The sequence below is a fragment of the Panthera onca genome, chromosome B2, assembly GCF_046562875.1.
Source record: "Panthera onca isolate mPanOnc1 chromosome B2, mPanOnc1 haplotype 2, whole genome shotgun sequence".
NCBI classification, from domain to species: Eukaryota; Metazoa; Chordata; class Mammalia; order Carnivora; family Felidae; genus Panthera; species Panthera onca.
Window position 1 is genome coordinate 134,205,283 of NC_138343.1, and position 24,302 is coordinate 134,229,584.

Sequence of the window (24,302 nt, forward strand, 5' to 3'; positions counted from 1 at the left end):
GTTGACCTCCACTGTTTGTTTTCTTTTGAGACTAGGTCATATTTTTTGTATTTCTTTGTAGGTCAGGTAATTTTGAAGTGTATCCTGGATATTGGATATGTTGTGTTATATATCCCCTGTTTCAAATCTGTGATGTATCTCTGGAGGTGGTGTTTGTTTGGGTGGTGGTTGTTAGGCAGGCAATTAGATCTGATCCACTTTCTGTTGGGCAGCACCTCAAATACCAGTTTAGTCCTTTTGTTCTTGGATTCTTCCTCACAGATGTGTGGCTAATGATTCAGCTAGAGATTTGGGCCTTTCTCAAGCAATGTATCTTGAAAATTAGATACCCCTCGAGTGCCACTCCTCTCTGCCAAGGGTTGTCTTCGATCCAGAATCTGCCTGCTCTTGGTTCCACTCAGTATCTTTAGGCGGATGTTTTTGGATTTTCCTCCGAGTTTAAAGTAATTATATGAGATGAAGTCAATCCAGTGGGAGCTTACTTGGTCATTCCTTTTCTCTAACATCTCAGTCCAGGATGGACATACAGCCCCACATCACCCAGTCTCTCAGGTAACCAGGTTCTATTCATTTTGTTGATCCACCACCAGGGTGTTTTCCTAGCTCTCACGATCAACAGTCACCAGTCCGTCCCTGTTCCATACTGTGGGAAAAGGGGAAAAGCAAGTGGAGGGCAAGCAGTATCAACTTTAAGTGTATGAACTTTAAGTATCACATACGCTCATATCCCAAGGGCCAATCACGTGGCCACACCTAATTACAAGGGAATATGAAAAACATGTGGTCGCTTAGGACAGTCAAAATTGGACAGGGATGGGGGCTCTATCCGTAAAGGACAGAATCACAGAATGGATGTGGGGGAACGAGAGCGGCATGTGTCATGAGTCAACCACTGTGAGAGCTAAGTACTCATGAGAACCCCTTTTTCCAATACAGAAAAATTTAACCCCTCTCCAGGGGAAACAACTCAAAGTTCCACCCAGATTCTGAATCCAGCAGTATGTTTCAGATCTCTGGATCTTCTAAGTAGGAAGAAGGAGAGATTAGGTATTAAAGAGAACAATAACTGCGTATATTTCAGACATAAATTTGATATCTCTTCTCTACCCTTCACACACATAAACAGATACAATTTTTGTGTGTTTGGCTTTGGCATAACAAAGTAGAGTCACAAGCATACCAAACAAGGGTCTACAATGTAGTATAATAAATCATAGGAATAATGCAACTTACATCAACTATACAACAGCCTCATGTAGACCAAATACAATTTTATAAAGAAGTGCAAACATGAGGATAAAGGACACTAAGAGTGATGGTAATGCTTGAAAAAGGATAAATAAAACTAAAAATGTGTTCATCTGTAGAAAGTTGATTTATACATAATATCAATATATGTATTAGAATTATAATATCAATATATGTATTTTCTCTGGTAGGCAATCATGTGATAAAGGACTGCAAATAAAGGAAAAGACATTTGTCAACTACATATTTAAAAATTTTTTAAGTGGACTCAAATGATACTAAATGAGGAGTTTAATAATTAGAAAAGTTTAAATCTGTGCTGATCTAAAGGAAGCCTTCAACACGAAATATATATTGTACTTATGTTGGGCAAAATGAAAACATTTTACGGGTTACTTTACTCAGTTTGCCTTAACCTAACTAGGTATTATCATTATATATATTTTAACTCCAAAACATCAAAGTTTTAATCACAAATTTTCTCTAATAACGATTCAAATCAAACTACATAGATGGCTTAAAAATCAGCTTTCCACACATAATTGAAAGATCTGAATTCTTTTTTTATTATTATCCCAGCAAATGTTACACTAGAGAAAATGATTGGGAAAATACAAATACAGTCATTAAAAACACAGGCTGATTATTCATATCTATTACATTCAGAAGTATGCAAAACAATTTAGTTATATTGCAAAGCTGTAATTCCTTTTCCTAACAAAGCATTATTTTATAAAACTGTAGTACTGTATTGATTCAATTTTAATACAAAATACTTATATACACAATACAATATAAAAGTAAACTGTGGTATAGTGCCTTCCACAAAGGGATATATTAAGGCGCTTTACAAACATACCAATATGTTGACTCAAATTACTTTTTGCTTTAGATTAAAACAAACAGGCTAAATAAATGTTTCACTTTAAATACCAAAGGGATTTTTGTTTATTTTTTGTATATTAAAGAAAAAATTTCTAAAGTACCTTAGGTAACAGCAGCAGCAATATCTAAAAATCCTCCCACTGTATTCTCTAATTTCTAACATATTATTAAGTCAGAATAAAACATTTCCACTCACAGTTTTGCACTTTGCAACAGCAGAAGGTAATAACTTTTTTAAAAAGTCAATCTCAAAGTGACTTCTTAGTCATACATTCTATGGTTCCTATTACAAATAAGGTAGAAAAGATACAGCAATAGGGCCTGCCTTAGGATGTCACTGGACAATACATAATAGTATCTACAGTTACATAATTATAGAACACATTTTATAAATACTATTAATATACATAAAAAGGGGGTAAGTATAAGAAAGACAGCAAGTTTTCAAATGAGTGGGAAAATGATTTTAAGAAGAAAACATGTATAACCAATGTTTTCACTCTATTTCAATTGAAAGCATATAGATTTTTTACGTTGTTCTCCTATTTTTGGTCAGGAAGCACCAGATTCTATGCTAGAAGAACCAGATATAGTTTGGGAATAGGAGAGCTAATAAGTATATCCAAACCGTTAGAACTGCAGACACTAAAGGCTTGCTTTAGATAAACACAGAAAGCTCATATCGTCAGAGGAAATTTTAAAAGAACACACGATTTGTAGTGTCAACACAGATTTTGTGGGGAGAAATGGGGAGGAGACAGCACCTTAGTTTTCCTAGAACATGAAGGTGACAAAGTTGGTTCTTACGGCATTGTACCACAATCCAGAAGTAAAACAACCAAGTGGAAATTTCAATAAATCTGACTGAGAAAAGCCAAAGAGCCAGAGGGATATCTTAAAATTTGAGTAGTGAGCTAAAAATTCTTGAACTATTTTGTTTTGCATAGGATTTTATACGACTAATCAAATGTTCCATGAAGTGAAGACTGCCAACTCAGTATAGTGCCTTTTCTTACAATTCTCTAATGATTAGAAGTCCTTCAGAAATATTTCCGTATCAAGCCTGTAACAAGCCAAACATGTATTTCAATGCCCTCAAGTGTATGTTTAAAATGCCTTAGTGCCGTACCAGCGTGAGAAAGGCATTCCTGGGGATACGTTATCACATGTACAGAATTTTTCCATCACAAATTATCAGTGTTTATACAAGATGTGCTAATCTGAGTACTAACCAGTAAATTTAAAGCAAAGTTCTGAGTTTAGCGTATCAGTGTTCTTACAGGACAGAGGTCCTTAACCAAGTTTGTGACAGTTTTCAACATGTCCAGAATCCCTAAGACTGCACGCAGCATCATATGTGTGTGTGTTAACGTGCAATTTTCTGGGAAAAGAGTCCGCAACTTTCATCAGACTCTCAAAAAACCCAACGAACCCCAAAGACCCACCACTACACACAGTGGGGTATGCAGTGGTTTACAAGCTGAGCTCTGAGACAGCCACCTATGGAAAGGTGCAAGAGTGAACTAATGAATCTTCTCTGCCCTCCCCAATTCAACTGGAACAGCTTTGCCTTTACTTTCACTTACATATAGGATTTCCACTAGCTTGTTTCCATTAGTTTGAAAATCACTAAAATTATGCCTCTTCTTATCTACACATATACAATTTTGATAAAACAATTCCCTATCAGAGGAGCTTAAAGGAAAGGAACTAAAATACAAATTTTACTAATGTCAGAATAGAGCCCTTTTCCCCTTCCTAAAAAATAAGCTAAATGTATTTTGGTATGAAACCACAAGTGTTCCTTAAAACCTAAACATTATATATACATATATATGTATATATAATAGGCATGCTGAAAAACGTATTATTTAACCTTAAATTAAGTCAGGAGGATTTGAATTTTCTACTAAGACCACTATATAACTTTTTCTAATTACTAACAGACACCTTAAGAGTTAAATAATTTTTTCTGCCCATAGGTAAAATACTGCCAAATAGCCAGATTTCCTTTGCCAATAACAACTTGTATATACAGCACTGTTCTGAAAGAGGAAACATGTAACATTACTGATGACATAATCAAAACTGTCACTATGCAGAAAAAGTACTTTTCTAGTGAATACCCACAAATAATTTTTCTACTTAAAGTTTCTTATGAAACTGAAAATAATCTTTCTGCTTAGGATGGTCGAAACTTAAGAAAAAAATTCGAAGTAAAAATATGAAAGATCTTAGCATCCGGTATTGTAAATTTTGACTTATGGCATCTTTTTTCCCTTTTAAAACTAGAAGCAGCATTAAAAATACCAGTATAGAAAGAAAAATGGTAGTGCTTTGCTTCTTTTAAAGTCAGTCATTCTTGAGAAATAAATGCTAGAAGAGTAAATATTCCACAGAGGGGAAAAATAAGAAAGAGAAAATGCAGTATTTTTTCTTCTGATGAGCATACTGTTTCAACCCTGTATTTCTTAATTACAAGATGTAAATTATCAGATTAGCCTAAGAACACTCATCACCGTAATGGCTTAATTTCTATAGCTTATTTTGTACCAAAAACCAGGATACGGGGTAAAAAAAAAAAAAAAAAAAATCTGTAAATGTGGGGTACATTTCATATTTGGTCAAAGCAAGATAAAACTGTCTTTCAAAAAAAATTCAAATATTCTTGTCTTTTAAAATTATTTAGTGTATGTACAAATAGATACCAGGTTTCTCCTTTTAAACAAAGCACTATTTTTTTTTTTATTTTTAAGTACTTTAAGTACCAAGAACTGACTATAATATTCAGTTCATAATTTATTTTCTTTATAACAATTTTTTTTTCTAAATTACTGATTAAAAAGGCTGGAATAAATTAACATTTAAAAAAGATTTTCCATAATTTAGGAACATAAAATATTGTACACAGAGCACTCATACATAGCTCTGTCACATTTGCATAATTTTACTCTCGGAGCCTCAAAAAACTCTGCGTTTCAGGTCTTTTTGCAAATCCTCATTACATTTCCTAGTGTGTTAAACATACACTAGATCACGATTTTTGATCTCTGAGCCTGTGTGTTGATCATCTTCATCTGACTGTTGCTCTGAGCCTTGTGAATTAATATATTCATATTCAATAGGCTTTGGATAATTATATGGGTAGCCATTGTCATCAAAAAACCTCCGAAAGGTAAATTCGTAGAAAGCATGTTCAGGGTGCTTTCCATTTTTATACCATCCGTTGAGAGTGTCGTTTACATTTTCTTCCTCATTATCATCACTCCATAACTTATCAGGATCAACAGGATCAAAATTTGATGTATCTGTTGGGTGTGTGATTTTAGGAATGTATGAAGCAGATTGCTGTCTCAGGTCACTGGAGAAATCAATTGTTTTAAAAAATGGATGAGCTTTTATTTCATCAGCTCCATTCTTGCCTAAGCGATCTTCTGGTCCTCGGCAAAGTTTAATAATAAGATCAGAGGCTTCAGGACTCAGTTTAGCTTGAGGTGGAATGTGAAGAGATGTTTGCCAGTTGATAACCTTTAAAGAGGATTTTTTAGAAATTAGGAGGGAAGAGGTAAATAAGAAAAAAATGTCCTCCAAGTTTTATACCAAAGCCTTACCTATTTTTATCTTTAAAAATAAATTGCACAGTATTCTGCCTTCCTTACCTTTAATAATGAATGAATCGCTGATGGGAAATAACCTTTCCTCCCATTCCCTCCCCCCAGGCAACTTATACTCATATTTTAAGACTCACTGTAAGTTTTAGCTCCCCTGTTAAGCTCTTCTACCTATGGCAGAAATGACAATTTCCATTGCGCTGTCCCGTTCCATGTGTTTACTGGTATCATAGTACAGACTTCGTGGGACCTGTTCTGTCTATGTCCTTCTACCACAGATAAAATTCCATAAGGCTATAGATCATGTTTTGTCTTTGTATTTCTTAGTGCTTGGCAAGTTGCCTGGCACATCGTTAATAGATGTTCAATAAATATTTATTCTGACTTTGAATAAACCAGAATGAGGGAGAGAGGGAGGGAGGAAGGGAAGAGAGGGAAGAACGGAAGAAAGGTAGTAGGTAATCAAGAAATATTTTTTACTATTGAGTTTTGAAAGTTCTTTTTATGGTCTAGATACAAGCCCTTTGTGGGAAATGTGTCTGCAAATGTCTCCCCCCAAGCTGAATCTTGTCTTCATTGTCTTGTGTCTTTTGTATACTGAAAGTGTTAAGTTTTGATGAATTCCAGTTTCTCAACTTTTTCTTTTATAGATCATGATTTTGGTATCATTTCTAAGAACTCTTCCCCTAACCCTAGGCCATAAAGATTTTATAGTATTATAAAAGTATTATAGTAGTATAGTATTTATATTTTATCTCTGGATCGATGAACCATTTTGAGTTAATCTTTGTGTAGGGATGAAGTTTACATTAAGTTTCAGTACTTTCTGAATATGGCCGACCAATTATCCTACATTTGTTGAAATACTATTCTTTCTCCATTTGCACCTTTGTCAAAGATCAAATGGACATATTTGTGTGGTTCTATTTCTCTATTCTGTATCTTGTTCCATTGATCTATGTTTGTGTCCTTTTACCAATATCACCCCGTCTAGATTACTGTAACTTCATAGTAATTCTTAAAAGTGGTTGATTCCTCTAACTCTGTTCTTCTTTTAAAACATTGTTTTCATTATTCTAGTTCCTCTGTTCACCCATATACATTTTACTTATTTACTTTTAAATGTTTGTTTGTTTGTTTATAGTGAGAGCGTGCACACATGTGCATGCGAGCAAGCAGGGGAGTGGTAGAGACAGGGAGACAGAAAATCCCAAGCAGGCTCCATACCACCAGTGCAGAGGCCAATGCAGTGCTCGAAGTCACAAACCATGAGATCATGACCTGAGCCGAAACCAAGAGACAGATGCTTAACCAACTGAGCCACCCAGGCACCCTACCCATATACATTTTAGAATTGGCTCATCTGTACCTACAAAAATTAGGATGGAATCAAATCTATAGATTAATTTGGAGATAAGTGATAGCTTTGCTATGTTGAGTCCTCCAATCTATCGACATGGGATATGGTACATGTCTCCATTTATGAAGATCTTTCTTGATTTCTTTCATCAGAGTTTGTAGCTTTCGGCATAGAGATCTTGTTCATGATTTATTAGATTTATACCTGCATATTTCTTTTTTTTAATGTTTATTTATATTTGAGAGAGACAGACAGTGTATGAGTAGAGGAAGGGCAGAGAGACAGAGACAGAACCCCAAGCAGGCTCCAGGATCCAAGCTGTCAGCACAGAGCCTCAATGTGGGGCTTGAACTTACAAGTCATGAAATCGTGACCTGAGCCGAAGTCAGACGCTTAACTGACTGAGCCACCCAGGCGCCACCCCCCTGTATATTTCAATTGGAGGAAACTTCTATGAATGGTACTGCTTTTATTTTTTTAATGTTTATTTATTTTTGAGAGGGGGGGGGAGAATGAGAGCAAGCACAAGCAGGGAAGGGGCAGAGAGAGAGGGAGAGATACAGAATCTGAAGTAGGCTCCAGGCTCTGAACTGTCAGCACAGAGCCCGACACAGGGCTCAAATCCATGAACCATGAGATCATGACTTCAGCTGAAGTCAGATGCTTAACTGACCAAGCCACCCAGGCACCCCTGAATGGGACTGCTTTTAAATTTCAGTTTCTGGTCATTTATTGCTTAAATATAGAAATACAATAGATTTTTATGTATTACCCTTATAAGTCTACAACCTTGCTAAACTCACTTATTATTTCTATGAGTTTTTTCATAAATTCCCTGGATTTTCTATATAGAAAGTTATGTTGTCATCTCTGAATAGGCTAAGTTTTTATTTCTTTCTAATCTGTATGCCTTTTATTTCTTTTGTTGTTGTATTACCCTGGCTAAGATTTCTAGAACTATGCCTAATAAGACTGGTAAAAACACACATCTTTGCTATGTTCTTGATTTTGAGGAGAAAGCATTCAGTTTTTCACACGCCCCTGCACACACGTGCGCACACACACACACATTTATATATATATATGCATATACTTTCATATACATATATATTAAAATGAAGAGGAAATAAAGACACTTTCAGACAAACTAATTTGAACCAAACCTAAGAGAATGCATTATCAACACACCTATACTTAAAAGAAATTTTAAAGGAAGTTTTAAATATATTAAAAAAAAAATTTTAATGTTTATTTATATTTGAGAGAAAGAGAGAAACAGAGAAAGAGAGCAAGCAGGGGAGGGGCAGAGAGAGACAGAAACACAGAATATGAGCTGTCAGCACAGAGCCTGACCTGGGGCTCAAACTCACAAACCATGAGATCATGACCTGAGCTCAAGTCGGACGCTTAACTGACTGAGCCACCCAGGCACCCCAAGAAGTTTTAAATATATTAAATGCAACGAAAGAAGTAGTTACAACTCAGGGGGAACATCATAGAAGAGATATCTTAAGAATGATTAAGAATGAGTTAGTTCAGGAGTTAAGCAGATTTAAGAAAGTAGGGAGAGTTGTGGAAGATGAGAAAGAAAGAAAGAAGAACATTCCAGACAGAGGGAATGGTATGAACAGGGAAGGGAGTATAAATTTGGACTTTAATCCATGGACATGGGAACCACTGAAGGGTTTTTAATGGGACTGTTTATGACCAAAATTGTGGGCAGCTTCTCATTTAAATGCCAGAGGTAATTTCAAGTGGAGATACAGATATTTGTTTGTTGTTTGGGGGTAGACTATGCATGGAAGGAAACAAAGCCAGGAGCCAGAAGGTGACAAAAAGTAAATTAGAATAAATCTGCACATAGTACTAAAGACTTCCATGAGAATGGAATGAGTATATAAGCACATGAGTGACAGAGGATCTAACAGTGTGATGACAGTGGGATGACGGACACTAGAGTTCACTCCTGGAATTTCAGTGACTTCCTCTAACCTTACCAATTCATTCCTTTTTTTTTTTTTTTTTTTTTTTTTTTTTTTTTTAAAGTAAACTCTACCCCCAAGGTGGGGCTCGAACTCATGACCCCAAGATCAAGAGTCACTCTACTGACTGAGCCAGCCAGGCGCCTCCTTACAAGTTCATTCTTTTTTTTTTTTTTTTTTTTTTAATCAGGTTTTGTTGTTGTTGTTTGAGAAAGAGAGAGGGAAGGGGAGAGAAAGAATCTCAAGCAAGCTCCAATGCTCAGTGCGGAGCCTGATGCAGGGCTCGATCTCATGACCCTGGGATCATGACCTGGGCCAAAATCAAGAGTCAGATGCTCAACCAACTAAGCACCCACGTGCCCCACCTTACAAATCCATTCTTAAATTCCAGAATAAGATGTTCTAAATAAAGGATTGCTAAAAGTCTATGATATAGGGACTCTGACAAGTCTTTGGTATAGATGCTATATCTTACCTTCATTTGTGTTTCTAATGGTGTTTGTGCCAAGAAAGGAGGTTGACCCACCAACATTTCAAAAAGAATTACACCAACACTCCACCAATCACATAACTGTGTATAGCCTAAAATAAGATACCAAAGTTATAGTTATTCAGAAACTTTTTAAAAAGTGCTCAGAATACAATCAAAATATTAAATCACCAAAATGCTGTATAATTAATATTTTTATTATAAACCTGAAAAATAAGCCACATGTTAATTAATGTAAATTTCAGCTGGTCTAAAGGCCTATTGAGATTATCACAAAACTAATGTTTTTACCTGTTCGTAACAACACTTCAGGTGCAATATAATTGGGTGTCCCAACCAACGAATGTGCAAGACACCGCTGGTGTTGGCGTGCAGCTCTCCGCTCCAATGGCTTCAATCTATCTCCACATCGACAGTTAGAAGGGTCACCCCATTCATTACTGAAATCCATACTATCTTGCCGTGGATGGTCACCTATGTAGAAAGTACGTAAATAATAAATAAATAAATAAAAGCAACAAGAACAAGACTGAGCCTAAAGACTGTTTAATCTTTTGACATCATGGTTTAGAGTTAACAGTACTCTTCCCTTGAGACAAAATAAGACACAATGTATGCCATATCACTGATGGTGTTTATTACTAACTACAGCCTGTGCTCCGAGATACTAATAGGACAAGTGTTACTCTAAGAAAAATTAGTGTAAGTTTCAGTAATTTACTCAATGTCAAATGATGATAATTAAAGTCATGAGTTCGTAGGATCAGGAATTTGTTATGCAGACTGCTTCCCCTTACTATTCTGAACAAAGTTTCAAACAAATGAGATCAGTGTTTGTTCATTCAATAAATGACAACGACAAATAAGACAGGGATCTTCTTTCGGGTAGCTTCTCTGTATTGGACAAACACAACAAACAGATATATATTTTATATCGATATATATACATATATATCGATATAAAATATATATATAAAAATAGTGATGCATCCCATTCAAAGAATCAACGTGAGGTAATATGACAAATGTACTAGGGTGGCTCAGGAAGACGAACTGAGGTGACATTTGTAAAAACCAGAGGGACTCAACCATTTGAAAACCAGGGCAAGACATTCCATCCACAGAGAAACAACAGTAACAAGAGAGACCAGTGGGGCTGGTAAATTAGGAGAGAATGGCGGACAATAGGAGTCGGAGCCGGTGTTTAATAAGCCAAAGAAGTGGTTTGCCTTTTACTGCAAATGCAGTGGGAAGATACCAGAGGGTTTGAAGAGAACGACAAGATCTGATTTATGTTTCAAAAAGAAAACACTAACTGCCATGTAGAGCACCAACTGTAGGGAGGACAAGCGTGAGGAGTGCCCAGTTCAGAGGCTACCCTGACAGTAACAGTGGCGATGTAGAAAAGTGAACAGATCAAGGGTATTTTTAGAGGTGGAATAAACAGGATTTATTGATGGATTAGATGTAGACGGTGTGGGGAGAAAAGAATCAAGGATAACTAAGTGGGCGGTGGTAGTGCAATTTACTAACATGGGGACAACTGGAGGGGGAGAAATTGAGAGTTGTTTATTGGCAATGTGAAGTTTAAAAGGCCTATTAGACACACACGTGAACGGGAGGGGCAACTTCTAGAAAGAGAGATTTCGAAGTCACTGGAATGAAATGGCATTTAAAGCCATGACTGGATGAAATCACCTAGAAAAATACAGCTCGTATTTAAACTGTAATAATCATCTAGGCAGGGTGCCTGGCTGGCTCAGTCAGTAGAGCATACAACTCTTGATCTCAGGGTCACAAATTCAAGCCCCACACTGGGCGTGGAGCCTACTCAAAAAAGTAAAAAAATAAAAAGCAAACTTTAAAAAAATAAAGTACAATTTCTCCTCTCCAGTGAAGATTTTAAATCAGAAGACTGGAATAGAGCCCACGAATCATATTTTTAAGAAGAACCCCAAATTTTTAGGGTGACTCTGAGGAGACAGGTTCAAGTGTCTCAGTTCTATCCACTTACTGTCAACCTACTTGGCTTCACAGAAACACAGGAGGCTAATACTTACCTGAGAAGATTGCTGTGACCCTTAAATTAGAATATATGTAAAGAACCTGGTCATAAGTATTCAAGAATTGTTAGATCAACTTACACTTCCATTAGCGCTTTGAAGGGATCTTGGTGAGCAGTGTGGTGTAGTAGAAATAACATGGGCCCTGTAATCAGACAAACCTGGGTTCAAAGCCTAGCCCCCTACACTTCTTTTCTGTCTGACCTTGGGCAAATTGCTTCATCTAACTAAGCCTCAGTTTCTTTATCCTGCCTCACAGTGATGTGAGATTGAACAAAATCATGTACATAGAGTGTTTAAGGTTAAATAAGTCGTATAATAGTCATACCACGGAATCCTAAATAGTAGTGAAAATACATTTCATATGCAATAACACAGATCAACCTCAAATACATAAAAGAAGTGAACATAGAAGAATACATATAGAATGATTACATTGAAATAACGTTCAAGAGGAGGCAAAATAAAATAACATTGTTTAGGGTTATAAACATTGGGAAAAGTATAGAGAAAAGTAAAGAACTGTGATTACAAAGTTCTGAAATAATGGTTACTTCTGTGGAAGAAAAAGGGGAAGCAATCGTTTAAGGGCTTCAGAAGCACTGACAATCTAGTTTTTAAGCTGAATGGTGGGTATGGGGCTTCATTTAAAAATTTTGGGGGACGCCCGGGTGGCTCAGTTGGTTAAGTGTCTGACTCTTGATTTCGGCTCAATTGTGAGGTCCCACTGAGCATGGAACCTGCTTCGGATTTTTCTCATTATTTATTTCTAAATAATGATATTTAGAAATAATCTAACACATTCTTTCATTTTATAAGGCTTGGTGTCTAAAGGATTCACTCACATTTATCCAATAGTCAAGACTGAAACCAGGACTTATGGCTTCCATCCAGTGAGAATACCTTATATCTTATTACATTTACAAGTCATATTAATATGTACAAATTTTATGGTTTTACTCACCACTCTGATAGTACTTAGAATCATGTGTCCATCTGAAGCCAGTGCAGAGGCCGAAGTCAGTCAATTTAATATGACCATCACGATCAATCAAAATATTATCAGGTTTAATATCTCTATGAATAAAACCCATTTTATGAACACTTTCAACGGCACAGGTAAGTTCTGCTATGTAGAATCGTGCCAGATTTTCTGGAAAGATGCCCATTCTAATTAATAGGCTCATCATATCACCCCCAGGAATATAGTCCATTACAAAGTATAAATTGTCCTTATCTTGGAATGAATAATATAGACGAACTACCCATTCATTGTCAGCTTCGGCCAGGATATCTCTCTCAGCTTTAACATGAGCGACTTGATTTCGAAGCAGAACATCTTTCTTTCGAAGAGTTTTTGTTGCGTACAAAGCCTTAGTATCTACTTTTCTTGCTAGACAGACTTCACCAAATGCTCCTATTCCTAGTGTCTTTATCTTCACAAACATAGACTTGTCCATTTTAGCCCTCTTAAGACGGATATAATTAGACTCTTTTTGGCAAAGCATCTTTCTCATTTGATCCTGGGCATCTTGAGATAGTCCAACCTAGGCAAATAAACTAAAGGTTAAATGAGGAATTAGCTTCTATACCAAATATTAAAAAATAGTTTGGAAAAATTCAGGCATATATTTAAAGGTTAAATGCATAATAATTTTTAACGAAGCATGTTAGAAATCTAGAATATACTTCAGAGAAAATTAATTAACACAAGTGCAGCTTAAGGGATAGTTAACAGGATATACAAAGGTGAGTTTTTATGCAGATTCTGCCATGGAGAGCAAGATGATACCAACGGTCAGCTTCCTACTGTTTTCTAATGCACCCCAACAAAGTTCCCAATGTGCAACAACCAAACATCTGTTAACATGCATCCTCATCCATCTCCCCATGCATATCCACCCCAAATTATGTGATCAGACTACCTTTATTATATATGCTTCTCTTGTGGAATGCCTACAATTAAAATATTCTTCCTCTTTTCTTTCATGAAAAGAAATTCTTCCCTCCAGATTCATTTATTCTAAAAAACTGATGTATTAAGAACAAAAGAATGTCGTCTCTAACTTAACCACTCATTCACAACCCATCTTTCTTTTATTTTTCTCAGGCACTAGAGGAAGGGTAGGTAGGGTGCACAGCCACCACTAACACAAAATGCAAAAGGTTTCTCCTACCGTATTTAAAAAGGACAACTTGTTTGATTACAAGGTATCCTTTCGGTATTTTGGAACATTTCAAAGAATAGTCAATGTGACTTATGAAGACACCAAAAAACAGATTAAAAACAAAAGCCAACTTCTGAGTAGACATGGACTACCCGGATTTAGAAGGAAGTTTATTTTTGGCTAGTTTAATAAGAAACTAATTTAAGGGTTAAAATAGAATAGGAATGTAAGAAGTAGAGTCTAATTCTAGAAATGCAAGCCTAATTAGAATATAGCGACCTCATGCTTCTGTTAGGGTGTGCACATTTGCATGCAGTATCTTTTAAGAAGGGTGGCATGCCAGACTTAGTGTAGAACTGTTTCTCTTAAAATCTTACTTGCCTACACAGTAATGGAGGCTACAGAAGTCAGCAAAGCTTCCAACACCATAAAAGTTTAAATCAGCTATTAGTGAAAGTGAAGAGGAAAAAGGAAAAATAAACTAAGAAAATACATACAGACAGACTTTAGTAAGAAATCCTAAGGGCTAAAATATGGATGGGTCATACAGATTATCATGGTGTTTCTCATCTAAGAATATTCAATTTATAGCAGGAATAACAATACTGTGAAATCAGATTTAGACAAATCATTTTAAGAGAATGGCTCTCGTGACGCCTAGGTGGCTCAGTTGGTTAAGCGTCTGACTGGCTCAGGTCATGATCTCACAGTTCATGGGTTTGAGCCCGGGCGTCAGGCTCTGTGCTAACAGCTCAGAGCCTGGAGCCTGCTTGGGATTCTGTGTCTCCCTCTCTCTCTGCCCCTTCCCTACTCGCACTCTGTCTCTCAAAAATAAATAAAACATTAAAAAAAAATTAAATTTAAAAGAATGGCCCTCAAATTATGTGAGGAAGTTTCATCACAAATTTAAGCCTCTTGGATTCTGAGTGAAAGTTAAATTTGTTTGAACTGTAAAATGTGACAAAAATAGTAACAATGATAGTATCACCATAATATCCAGTGAAGATATGTACATAGAATCACAACAGACTAATTTAAAATGAGTGAGCACTTATTCTTGATCTCCCTTTTAGTGGTTTAATAATTTCAGCATATTTTTCTAGTACATTATAAAAAAATGAAATTAGATGAGGAAATAACTGAAGAGATAAGTCTTTGATACTTTTTAATAAGACCAACCAAATGAATAAACCTGACGAATAAGGTCCCAAAACTACTATAAGTAAAAAAAAAAAAAAAAAAAAAAAAAAAAAAAAGTTTCATATCAAGAGATGTACCCAGATATTTCTAGCTAGTTTAAACAGTTGTAAGAAAATGCATACAACTTAAAAAATAACCCTTGCAAAAAAAAAAAAAAAAAAAAGAAAGAAAGAACCTTTGCTATTTCCATAAAAAGGGATTATGTACACCTAAATAGCACTCCATAAAGTATATTTTTCTTAATTTATTAGAACTTTATTACAGGAAATGGAGTAAATTTTGAAATACTAAAATAAAATGGTATAATCAAAAGTACGTTAAAGTTTACTGACTTTAAATAATTGATAATGTACTTAGCTATAAAAAGAAGGAAAAAACACTGGACCGATATTTAAAAATAAACACTAAGCAAACAGATGATCAAGTATAAAAATCTGCATTTTAAAAGGTTTTACCCGCATCATTTCATTCTCTAACTGTTTTTTCCGATGTAGCCGTTGCTGATGAGATTTGAGTACATTTTCTACATGTTGCTCCATAAAGAATTTAAACGCCTGAGGAGAGTAACTTTGAATACGAGATTCCCTTCGCTCTTCATCTTTCTTGTTTTTCCTAACAGTGATGGGTGAAGTTGTAATCTGTTTCTTTTCTTTATCCCCACCATCCATATTTTCGTAACTTTTTTCACTCTCATCTTCCTTGGGCAAGCTGGGCTGATCCTCTTTGCTAGATTTACTGATTGATTCATATGGGGGAACAGATGGGTTTTGGTGTAGCAGATGTTTTGGGTAAGGTGGAGGTGGGCCTTGATAATTTGGAGCCTCAGCAACAGGAGGCATAACAGTCATATTTGAAGTGGTACCCTCAGAAAAAGGACTAGGTTGAACCGTTTGAATTGGCTGGGGTATCCAAGAAGGGTGTGTAGGTGCTAACGCAGTCTGTAGCTCTGGTTTTAATACACGTATACTTTTCACAGGCTGTTGAATAGGAGCTGGTGTAATTGCAGTGACTGTTGTAGCTGAGGGCTGAGAATTAGCAGAATGACTTGTTCTATTTCCTAACGGGTTATTAAAGGAATTTGACCTCACTGGTATGTTAGGTTGCCATGTGGGGATTTCATGCCCACTGCTTGGGGATGACTGGGCTGGAGCGGAAGATGACTGAGGCCACGTTGTTTGCAGTCCAGGTGCATTAATGTTATAAAGTTCCATGTTATGACTGTTTCTGTTTGGTACCATCATAGATTGGGGAATATTTCCATTTGTATATGATGAAGGGGCAGCAGATCCCCCTGTTTGTAAAGCAGAAGAGCTCTGTCCATTAGTTGGGGTCAGAGGATACGGAGGGGGCGGCTGCCGATTCACAGTGCCAGCAGGGACATTTTGGTGTATCATAAAATCAGTTTGACCGCTACCATTCTGAATTCCAGGTCTTCCTGGTGGAAAGTTAAATTTGTTGGAACTCTGCATGATGATAGGTTGTCTGCCAACAGGAACAGAACTAATGCCTCTCTGTCCCTGATTAGGAGGATTCATTGGGGACGTGTTCAGAGGCGGTGGAGGATAGCCCTCCTGCCAGGCTCCAGGTGGAACTGGAGAGATTCGGGAGATTACATATTCCATGTTTCCGGAATAGCGCTTTGTTTGAGAGTTTGGTTCCCACGAGGGAGGAGGTGGAGTTGTACCTCTTGGAGGGGGAGTCTGGCCTCTGGGAGGTGGGGGAGGAGTGACACTCCTTACTTGAGGAGGTGGTGGGGGGTTCACCCTCTGTCCGTTGCTTGGGTGGGCTTGAGCAAATGCTGTTATACCAGATCCTGACAAAGGTCTTCCTACGTCTGTCTGCGAGTTGGGACTTTCGGAACGATAGGCCACGCTTTCTCCTAGTGGTGGGCCATGTCTCTGAGGAACTAAGGATTCTTTGGAACCTTTCCAGCTTTGTTTGCGGTTAACTGGTTGTTGCACACTCCCTATGGTCATAAAACAGAGAAAAAAAAAAGCAGGTTTTTAACATCTTATTTTTAAAAAATTAAGTTTGGAATTCTGACACAGCTAAATGGTAACTCTCTTTCAAGAATTATAAAAATCAAAGTTTAGTACACTAGTATTATTTCACCTTTCAAATTTTACTTATTTTGACTAGGTAATACATTTTCATGGCTAAAAATTCTAGAAGTACAAAAGAATACCCACGTCTGTCCCTTAGCCAACCAACTTCCTTTCTTGAAGGTAACCATTATCATTAGTAAGATGTTTTAGGGATACACAAGTAAATAGCATACTTCCTACTTCTATTATTATCCCTACTCTTCTTCTTAAAATGTTGAAGATTCTGTATATAAAATGTTTTCTTACTTTAAAAAAGTGTCACCACAGTGTTTCACTGTATGGATATACCCAAATTTATTTAATCAGTTCTCCTACTGAAGAATATTAAGGTTGTTTCTAGTCTTTTGCTATACAAAAAAAAAAAAAAAAAAAAAAAAGGCATCGAAAAATTTTGTGCAGATATCATTTCATATATATGTTAGGTAGATAAATTATCAGAAGTGGCATTACTGAGCCAAAGTTTTGTCCATTTAAAATTTTAATAGATACAACTACTTTTAAATATATTTCTAAGACACTAGGGGGTAACTAGCTGAACACTAAATATAGATTTTACAGAGTTTCTCTTTACTAAAATTTCCAAATAAATGAAATAGGCAAGAAAATATATGATACTCATACCCGGCCCCCAAATGAAGTTTTTAAAATAGTCTGGATACTTGGAAAAGATCTTTAATACATTTAAAAATATATAAAATACATTTGTATAAAATTCAATATATAGAAATAATACATTACAGAAAGATTAAGTATTTCAGTGTAAAGATGAAACCATACAAGCACTAAGAAAAAAACAAGTGAACATCCAGTAATATTGGGAGTACCTCTTTTGTACCTCTTGGGAAGGTCTTCCCAGGTATGACAAGGATAGAGAACATACAGTAAAGACTGACAGATCTAAATACATAAAACATTTAACAACATTCAAAACAAAATAAGAAACATCTACAAATCTGAAAGGTCAATATCATCCTGGGAGAAAATATATTTAATAACACATATGAGAAAAAAAAGGTAAATGTTCAGAATGTACAGTTTAGGGGCACCTGGTGGCTCAGTGGGTTAAGCCTCTGGCTCTGGATTTGGGCTCAGGTCATGATCTCACAGTTCATGGGATCAAACCCCACATCAGGTTCCATGCTGACAGCAAGGAGCCTGTTTGCGATTCTCTCTCTCCCTCTCTCTTTTCCCCTCCCCCACTCTCTCTCTTTCTCAAAATAAACATTAAAAAAAATGTACAGTGTAACAGTCTATTTCAGCTAGACTGGGCAGCATACTGGGTCTATGACTTGAGGAAAATCATCACTCTGGGCAACCTAGGCAAGTCCTCTGGCCTCCAAGCTCAGTCGCACCTTCCCCAGAGAGTCAGCTGAGGCTAAAGACAACATGTATTCACTCTCCCGGCTTTTACCAGTTAAATCAGAAGTCTCCGCAACCTTCAAGTATACTGCCATCTCTGTTCTGCACCTCCCATAAAGCTCTCTGTGTTCTCCCACTTCCCAAACCCTCCCACTATTGCCCTCCAACAAATGCTCCTATATCATAACCTCTGCCCCAAGCTTTCCCACCACCTCCTTAAAGTTGGTTATCTTCTGCTGACATTACTTTCTTTTTGGTCCTTTGCAATTAACAGGTCTTCTTTAAAAATGAACTGAGCTAAAGATGGGATTCTACCTCTTATTATTCCGTCACACTCTTTGGACGCTCATGCTATCTGGGCGGCCACGTTCATTCCTCTCACTTAACGAACTCCTACTTGTTCATCCTCATTCACCCATAGTTTTGACACCTGGTCTACCCTAAGCCCTGCCATCATTCTGTAACTTCAGCATCCACAAGGACGGACCATCCATCACCCTCACCTCTCAGTTCCTTGGTCTCCTCCCCTCGACTCTACCTCAAGTATCATTCCTAAGATAACATTTCTAATTTTGATATCATCCATATCTGCTGCTTTTTTTAAAATCACTTCTTTGAGGTTTATACTCTTGGACCACAACTCTCCTTTCCTATTTAACTACTACTACAAGCATTCTTCAACCCCATTAAGACCTCCATATTAATCCCTACTTCATTAATCCTCTGCTTTCTTTGTGATACACTTTAGCTATTTTGTTTTTATTATTTTTTTACGTTTATTTATTTTTGTGCATGTGAGAGTTGAAAGACAGGGCTTTCAACTGTGCAGAGTTGAAGTGGGCTCTGTGCTGACATCAGAGAGCCCTATCCAGGGCTCGAACCTATGAACTGTGAGATCATGACCTGAGCCAAAGTTGGACACTTAACTGAATGAGCCACCCAGGCACCCCCACTTTATCTAATTTAAATCCATGGTCCACTACTTCTTCCTTTCCTCTGTATTCCCTTTTCTCTTCTCATTTCTATTCATTCATTAAATTTTTATTGAGCATCTAATTAATCTAAGTACAGTGGTGAACAAATAATATCCCTGGCCCCATGGAACTTCCATTCTTGGGGGAGAAGACTGACAATGATAACAAACAAATAAATAAACAAGGTAGGGGTGCCTGGGGGGCTGAGTCAGTTAAGCTTCTGACTCTTGGTTTCAGCTCAGGTCATGATCTCACAGTTTTGTGAGTTCAAGCCCCACATCAGGCTCTGAGCTGGCAGTGTCTCCCTCTGCCCCTTCCCCACTCACACTGTCTCTCTCAAAATAAATAAATAAACAAAAAATAAATAAACAAGGTAATATCTGTGTATTGATAAATCCAATGAAGGAACCATAAATGGCGTCAAATGATATCGAGAGTAACAGGACAGAAAGGGATGACATTCAGAACAGAAAAGGCTCCACCAAGCAGATGAATTAAGAGTAGGCAAAAGTCCTAAACTGGGAGCTTGGTATTTTCCAAGAACAAAAAGAAACCCAGTATGACTGGAGAGAAGTAAATGAAGGGAAGTGGGGTACTGGATAAAGCCTGAGAACATCAAGGCCATCAAGAGGTGTCTGGAAGGAATGAAAAGCCACTAAAGGTAGAGGAGGAATATGCTCTGATTAAGAATTTAAATTATAAATTACACTTTTATCAACATTCTGAACTCCCTTTATCGATCTTATTTGTACCTGTTTAGAACTCTACTCACAGATGATTCCAGTTACCCACTTTTTTCTCACACCTGCCAGAAAAGGTGGAGTGAAGTGCAGACTGATTCCACTATAAATTCAACGATCAGCATCATCAAATGGCTTTAGCACCGTCAGGAAATTCTACTGATTCTTTTGGTCTCCACTACAACTCTCCCCTGTTCTGAGTCTCCTCAAATCACCTGTCCCATTCCTCACCCACCACTCCAGACAAATGACCTGATTTTACACTTCAGAGAAAGCTGAAGGCATCAGAAAGGAACTCCTTATCTTCCCTACATCACCTAAGCCTGTTTGTTCTCATTAAAGCAAAGTGGTTGTTTCTCTTCCTCTGTAATATGCTAACAATCTGGGGAGGGGCAGTGAGAGAGGGGGACAGAGGATGTGAAGTGGGCTCTGCACTGACAGCAGCAAGCCTGATGAGGGGTTGAGCTCACCAACTGCAAGATCATGACCTGAGCCAAAGCTGGACAGTCAACCAAATGAGCCACCCAGGTGCCCCGAGAGTTGATACATTGAAATGATTCTAAAATAATACTATTAAGAAATGAGAAAAAAAATGTCTGATTAATCACCTGGTTTCAAGCTGGCATTGAGAGGTCTGGCAGCTGCTGCAGCCATCTGTTCCCGGCGAGGATCTTGGTAACTCATTTTACTAATGAATTCAATTGCTGCCTCTATACTTCTGTTGTTAGTTTTCTGAAGAGCTTGTATAACCATATCCTGGTATGAAGTTTAAAAAAAAAGACACAAAGTTTGAATCTGATAATTAATTAAGAGGCAAAGAGCACTATGAACTCCACCAGAGAAATTCATAATTAGGAATAACAGGGCCCCAAACCATATGAATGTCCTGTTTGTAAAACTACTACAAACATCCATACAAACTCAGAGTAAAAAAGAAAATAAATCTTCAAATCTTTCACATGTTTAATATTTTCACCTTTATGTAACATATTAAAATTTCTGGGGCAATCACAGCAACATAACTGATTATTTCCCATTCTTAATTTCATCCTTACACAAAGAAGACTGTCAGATTGTTAAAAACGTATCAAACGAAATACTGGAAGCCACTCTTTTGTATCATTAAAGTATTTTAGTAGTCACCTCTGTCACTGTCTTTACTAGTAAAAGAGCTATATAGTTTTTGCTTCTATCCTTAGGGCTTCCATTTTTAGACAACCTTATTTACAAGGACATATATCTAGAACAAATGGTAGAAAAAACACTTAGACTGCATATAATTATGTGATGAAGACTTTCGGAAGCTGCATGGTATGATGAAAAAGCAGAGAGTTTGGAACTAAACAAGTGAGTTTGCGTTCCAGCAGCCTCACATTACTATGCTTTTGTTTTTTATGATTAGAAGCAAAAATACATTGCAGTGATTGCGTGGCCCACTTTAGAACTGTATCAACTTTGGAAAATTATTGAACATTTCAAAGCTCAATTTCTTCATCTGCAATACACTCACAGTGTTGATGGGAGGACTAAATAAGAAAACACGTAGGGTGCCTGGGTAGCTCAGTTGTTGAACATCCAACTTTGGTTCAGGTCATAAACTCACAATTGGTGAGTTCGAGCCCCACATCGGGCTAGCTGCTGTCAGCGCAGAGCCTGCTTTGGATTCTCTACCCCTCCCTTGCTCGTGCTCTTTCTCTCTCAAAGATAACTAAACATTAAAAAAAAAAAAAAAAGAAGGGCACCCAGGGGGTGGTTCAGTCAGTTAAAGCATCCGACTTCAGCTCAGGTCATGATCTCACAGTTCGTGGGTTCAAGCCCTACATCAGGCTCTGTGCTGACAGCTCAGAGCCTGGAGCCTGTTTCAGATTCTGTGTCCCCCTCTCTCTCTGCCCACCCCTACTGTGTTCAGTCTCTGTCTTTCAAAAATGAATAAACATTAAAAATATAACATTTATAAAAAAAAAAAGAAGAAAACCTGTAAAAGCACATAAGCACAGGGACTGGAGATCAGATATGGGTTGTCCTCCTGCCCTGCTCCTTGCCCTTTGTATGTAAACCTAAATTATACACTAACATGCAGAAAATATATGGACAGGCTTTTTTCAAGAGGGAGGCACATATTTACTTGTCATAGAAGAGCTAGTATTTCAAACAATATTTTAAAGTGAGAAATGGCTTAGTAAGACTAACGGGTGAACAGACTGCTGACAGACAACCCTCCTAATGAAACGACTAGGGTGAGACCAACCAAAAAAAAAAGGTTGTGGCAGAGACTTGCTGCCTACTCAAGATCCATTTTCCCTTTCTTGGAAAAAGTTACAGATTTTGTTGGAAGAAGTCTTCCTTATAGCTATAGTGGCCAAATGACAATTCTGACAATGAAACAAAAACAAGGATTTGTGGAAGAGTGTTGCTATCCCTGATTTTAGGTACTGGTACTTCCTGTATCCTGTTTTGTAGATAATAGATACGACATCTGTGCTAGAGCATGATGCCACCAACAAGGAAAATTCAAGAAACTCTTAAGAATCCTATGTTCTGACATCTTCAAGAGGCTGAACCAATACTAGCTATATACACTGAGTCACTATTTTGTTTAAATCATTACTATTTGGATTTTTGTTAAAAGCAACCAAACTCAATCCTTAACTGATACAAAAGTTACAGTGTGATCACATTTTATGCCTATCAGACTTCTGCAATTTTGTAGTGAGACACAAAAGAATTAATAAGTTTCACTTTGTGTACAACTTTAATACAAATCACCCCAAATTAAAAATCAGCAGGGAGTGCTTAACTTCTAGCTAAGCCATACAAAAAAAATAGATTCAAAATGGATGAAAGACCTAAATGTGAGCCAGGAAACCATAAAAATCTTAGAGAGCACAGGCAGCAACCTCTTTGACCTCTGCTGGAGCGACTTCTTACTGGACACATTGCCATTGCCAGAGGCAAGGGATATAAAAGTCAATATGAACTATAGGGACTTCATCAAGATAAAAGGCTTCTGCACAGCAAAGGAAACAATCAACAAAACTAAAAGGCAGCCCACGGAGAAGGGGAGAAGATATTTACAAATGACGTATCTGATAAAGGGTTAGTATCCACAATCTAGATCAACTCAACACCCAAAAAAACACAAATAATCCAGTGAAGAAATGGACAAAAGACATGAATAGCCACTTTTCCAAAGAAGACATCCAGATAGCTAACAGAAACATGAAACAATGCTCAATAGCTCATCATCAGGGAAATACAAATCAAAACCACAATGAGATGCCACCTCACACCTGTCACAATGGCTAATATTAACAACACAAGAAACAACAGGTGTTGGTAAGGATGTGGAGAAAGAGGAACCCTCTTGCATTGTTAGTGGGAATGCAACTGGGGCAGTCACTCTAGAGAACAGTATGGAAATTCTTAGGGACGTCTGGGTGGCTCAGTCGGTTAAGCGTCGGACTTTGGCTCAGGTCATGATCTTGCAGTCCATAAGTTTGAGCCCCACATTGGGCTGTGTGCTGACAGCTCAAAGCCTGAAGCCTGCTTCAGATTCTGTCTCCCTCTCTCTCTGCCCCTCCCCTGCTCACTCGCTCTCAAAATAAATAAACATTGAAAAGAAAGGAAGAAAAACAGTATGAAAGTTCCTCAAGTTAAAAATAGAATTACCTTATGATCCAGGAATTGCACTACTAGATATTTACACAAAGGATACAAAAATACAGATTCAAAATGCACCCCAATGTTTATAGCAGAATTATCAACAACAGTCAAACTATGGAGAGGGCCCAAATGTCCACCAACTGATGAATGGATAAAGATGTGGTATATGTATACAACAGAATATTACTCAGCCACCAAAAAGAATGAAATCTTGCCATTTGCAAGCACATGGATAGAACTAGAGTATATTATGCCAGGCAAAATAAGTCAGTCAGAGAAAGACGAATACCATATGATTTCACTCATACATGGAATTTTAGAAACAAAACAGATAAACATATGGGAGGGGAGAAAAAAAGAGAGAGAGAAGGAAACAAACCATAAGAGACTCTCCCCCCCACCCCCAATAAGAGACTCTTAAAGACAGAGAACAAACCCGAGGATTGATGGAGGG

At 37.2% G+C, this 24,302-nt stretch overlaps 1 protein-coding gene across 3 annotated transcripts in view; it reads right to left on the reverse strand.

The window, feature by feature from the left end:
- Positions 1 to 1,790: 1,790 nt before the first annotated feature.
- LATS1 (large tumor suppressor kinase 1) overlaps positions 1,791 to 24,302 on the reverse strand; it is a 52,809-nt gene continuing 30,297 nt past the window's right edge. The window contains exons 3-8 of one of the 3 annotated variants that reach the window (XM_060616882.3): positions 20,794 to 20,941; positions 15,463 to 16,973; positions 12,604 to 13,186; positions 9,868 to 10,050; positions 9,562 to 9,668; positions 1,791 to 5,661 (exon numbers count right to left, since the gene is read on the reverse strand). In XM_060616882.3, coding sequence (XP_060472865.1) covers positions 5,152 to 5,661; positions 9,562 to 9,668; positions 9,868 to 10,050; positions 12,604 to 13,186; positions 15,463 to 16,973; positions 20,794 to 20,941 — 3,042 coding nt within the window. In that variant the 3' untranslated portion in view covers positions 1,791 to 5,151. Of the gene's footprint in view, positions 5,662 to 9,561; positions 9,669 to 9,867; positions 10,051 to 11,720; positions 11,785 to 12,603; positions 13,187 to 13,393; positions 14,252 to 15,462; positions 16,974 to 20,793; positions 20,942 to 24,302 lie in introns of those variants that run through there. The other 2 variants (XM_060616883.3, XM_078447450.2) reach the window with 2 other exon arrangements.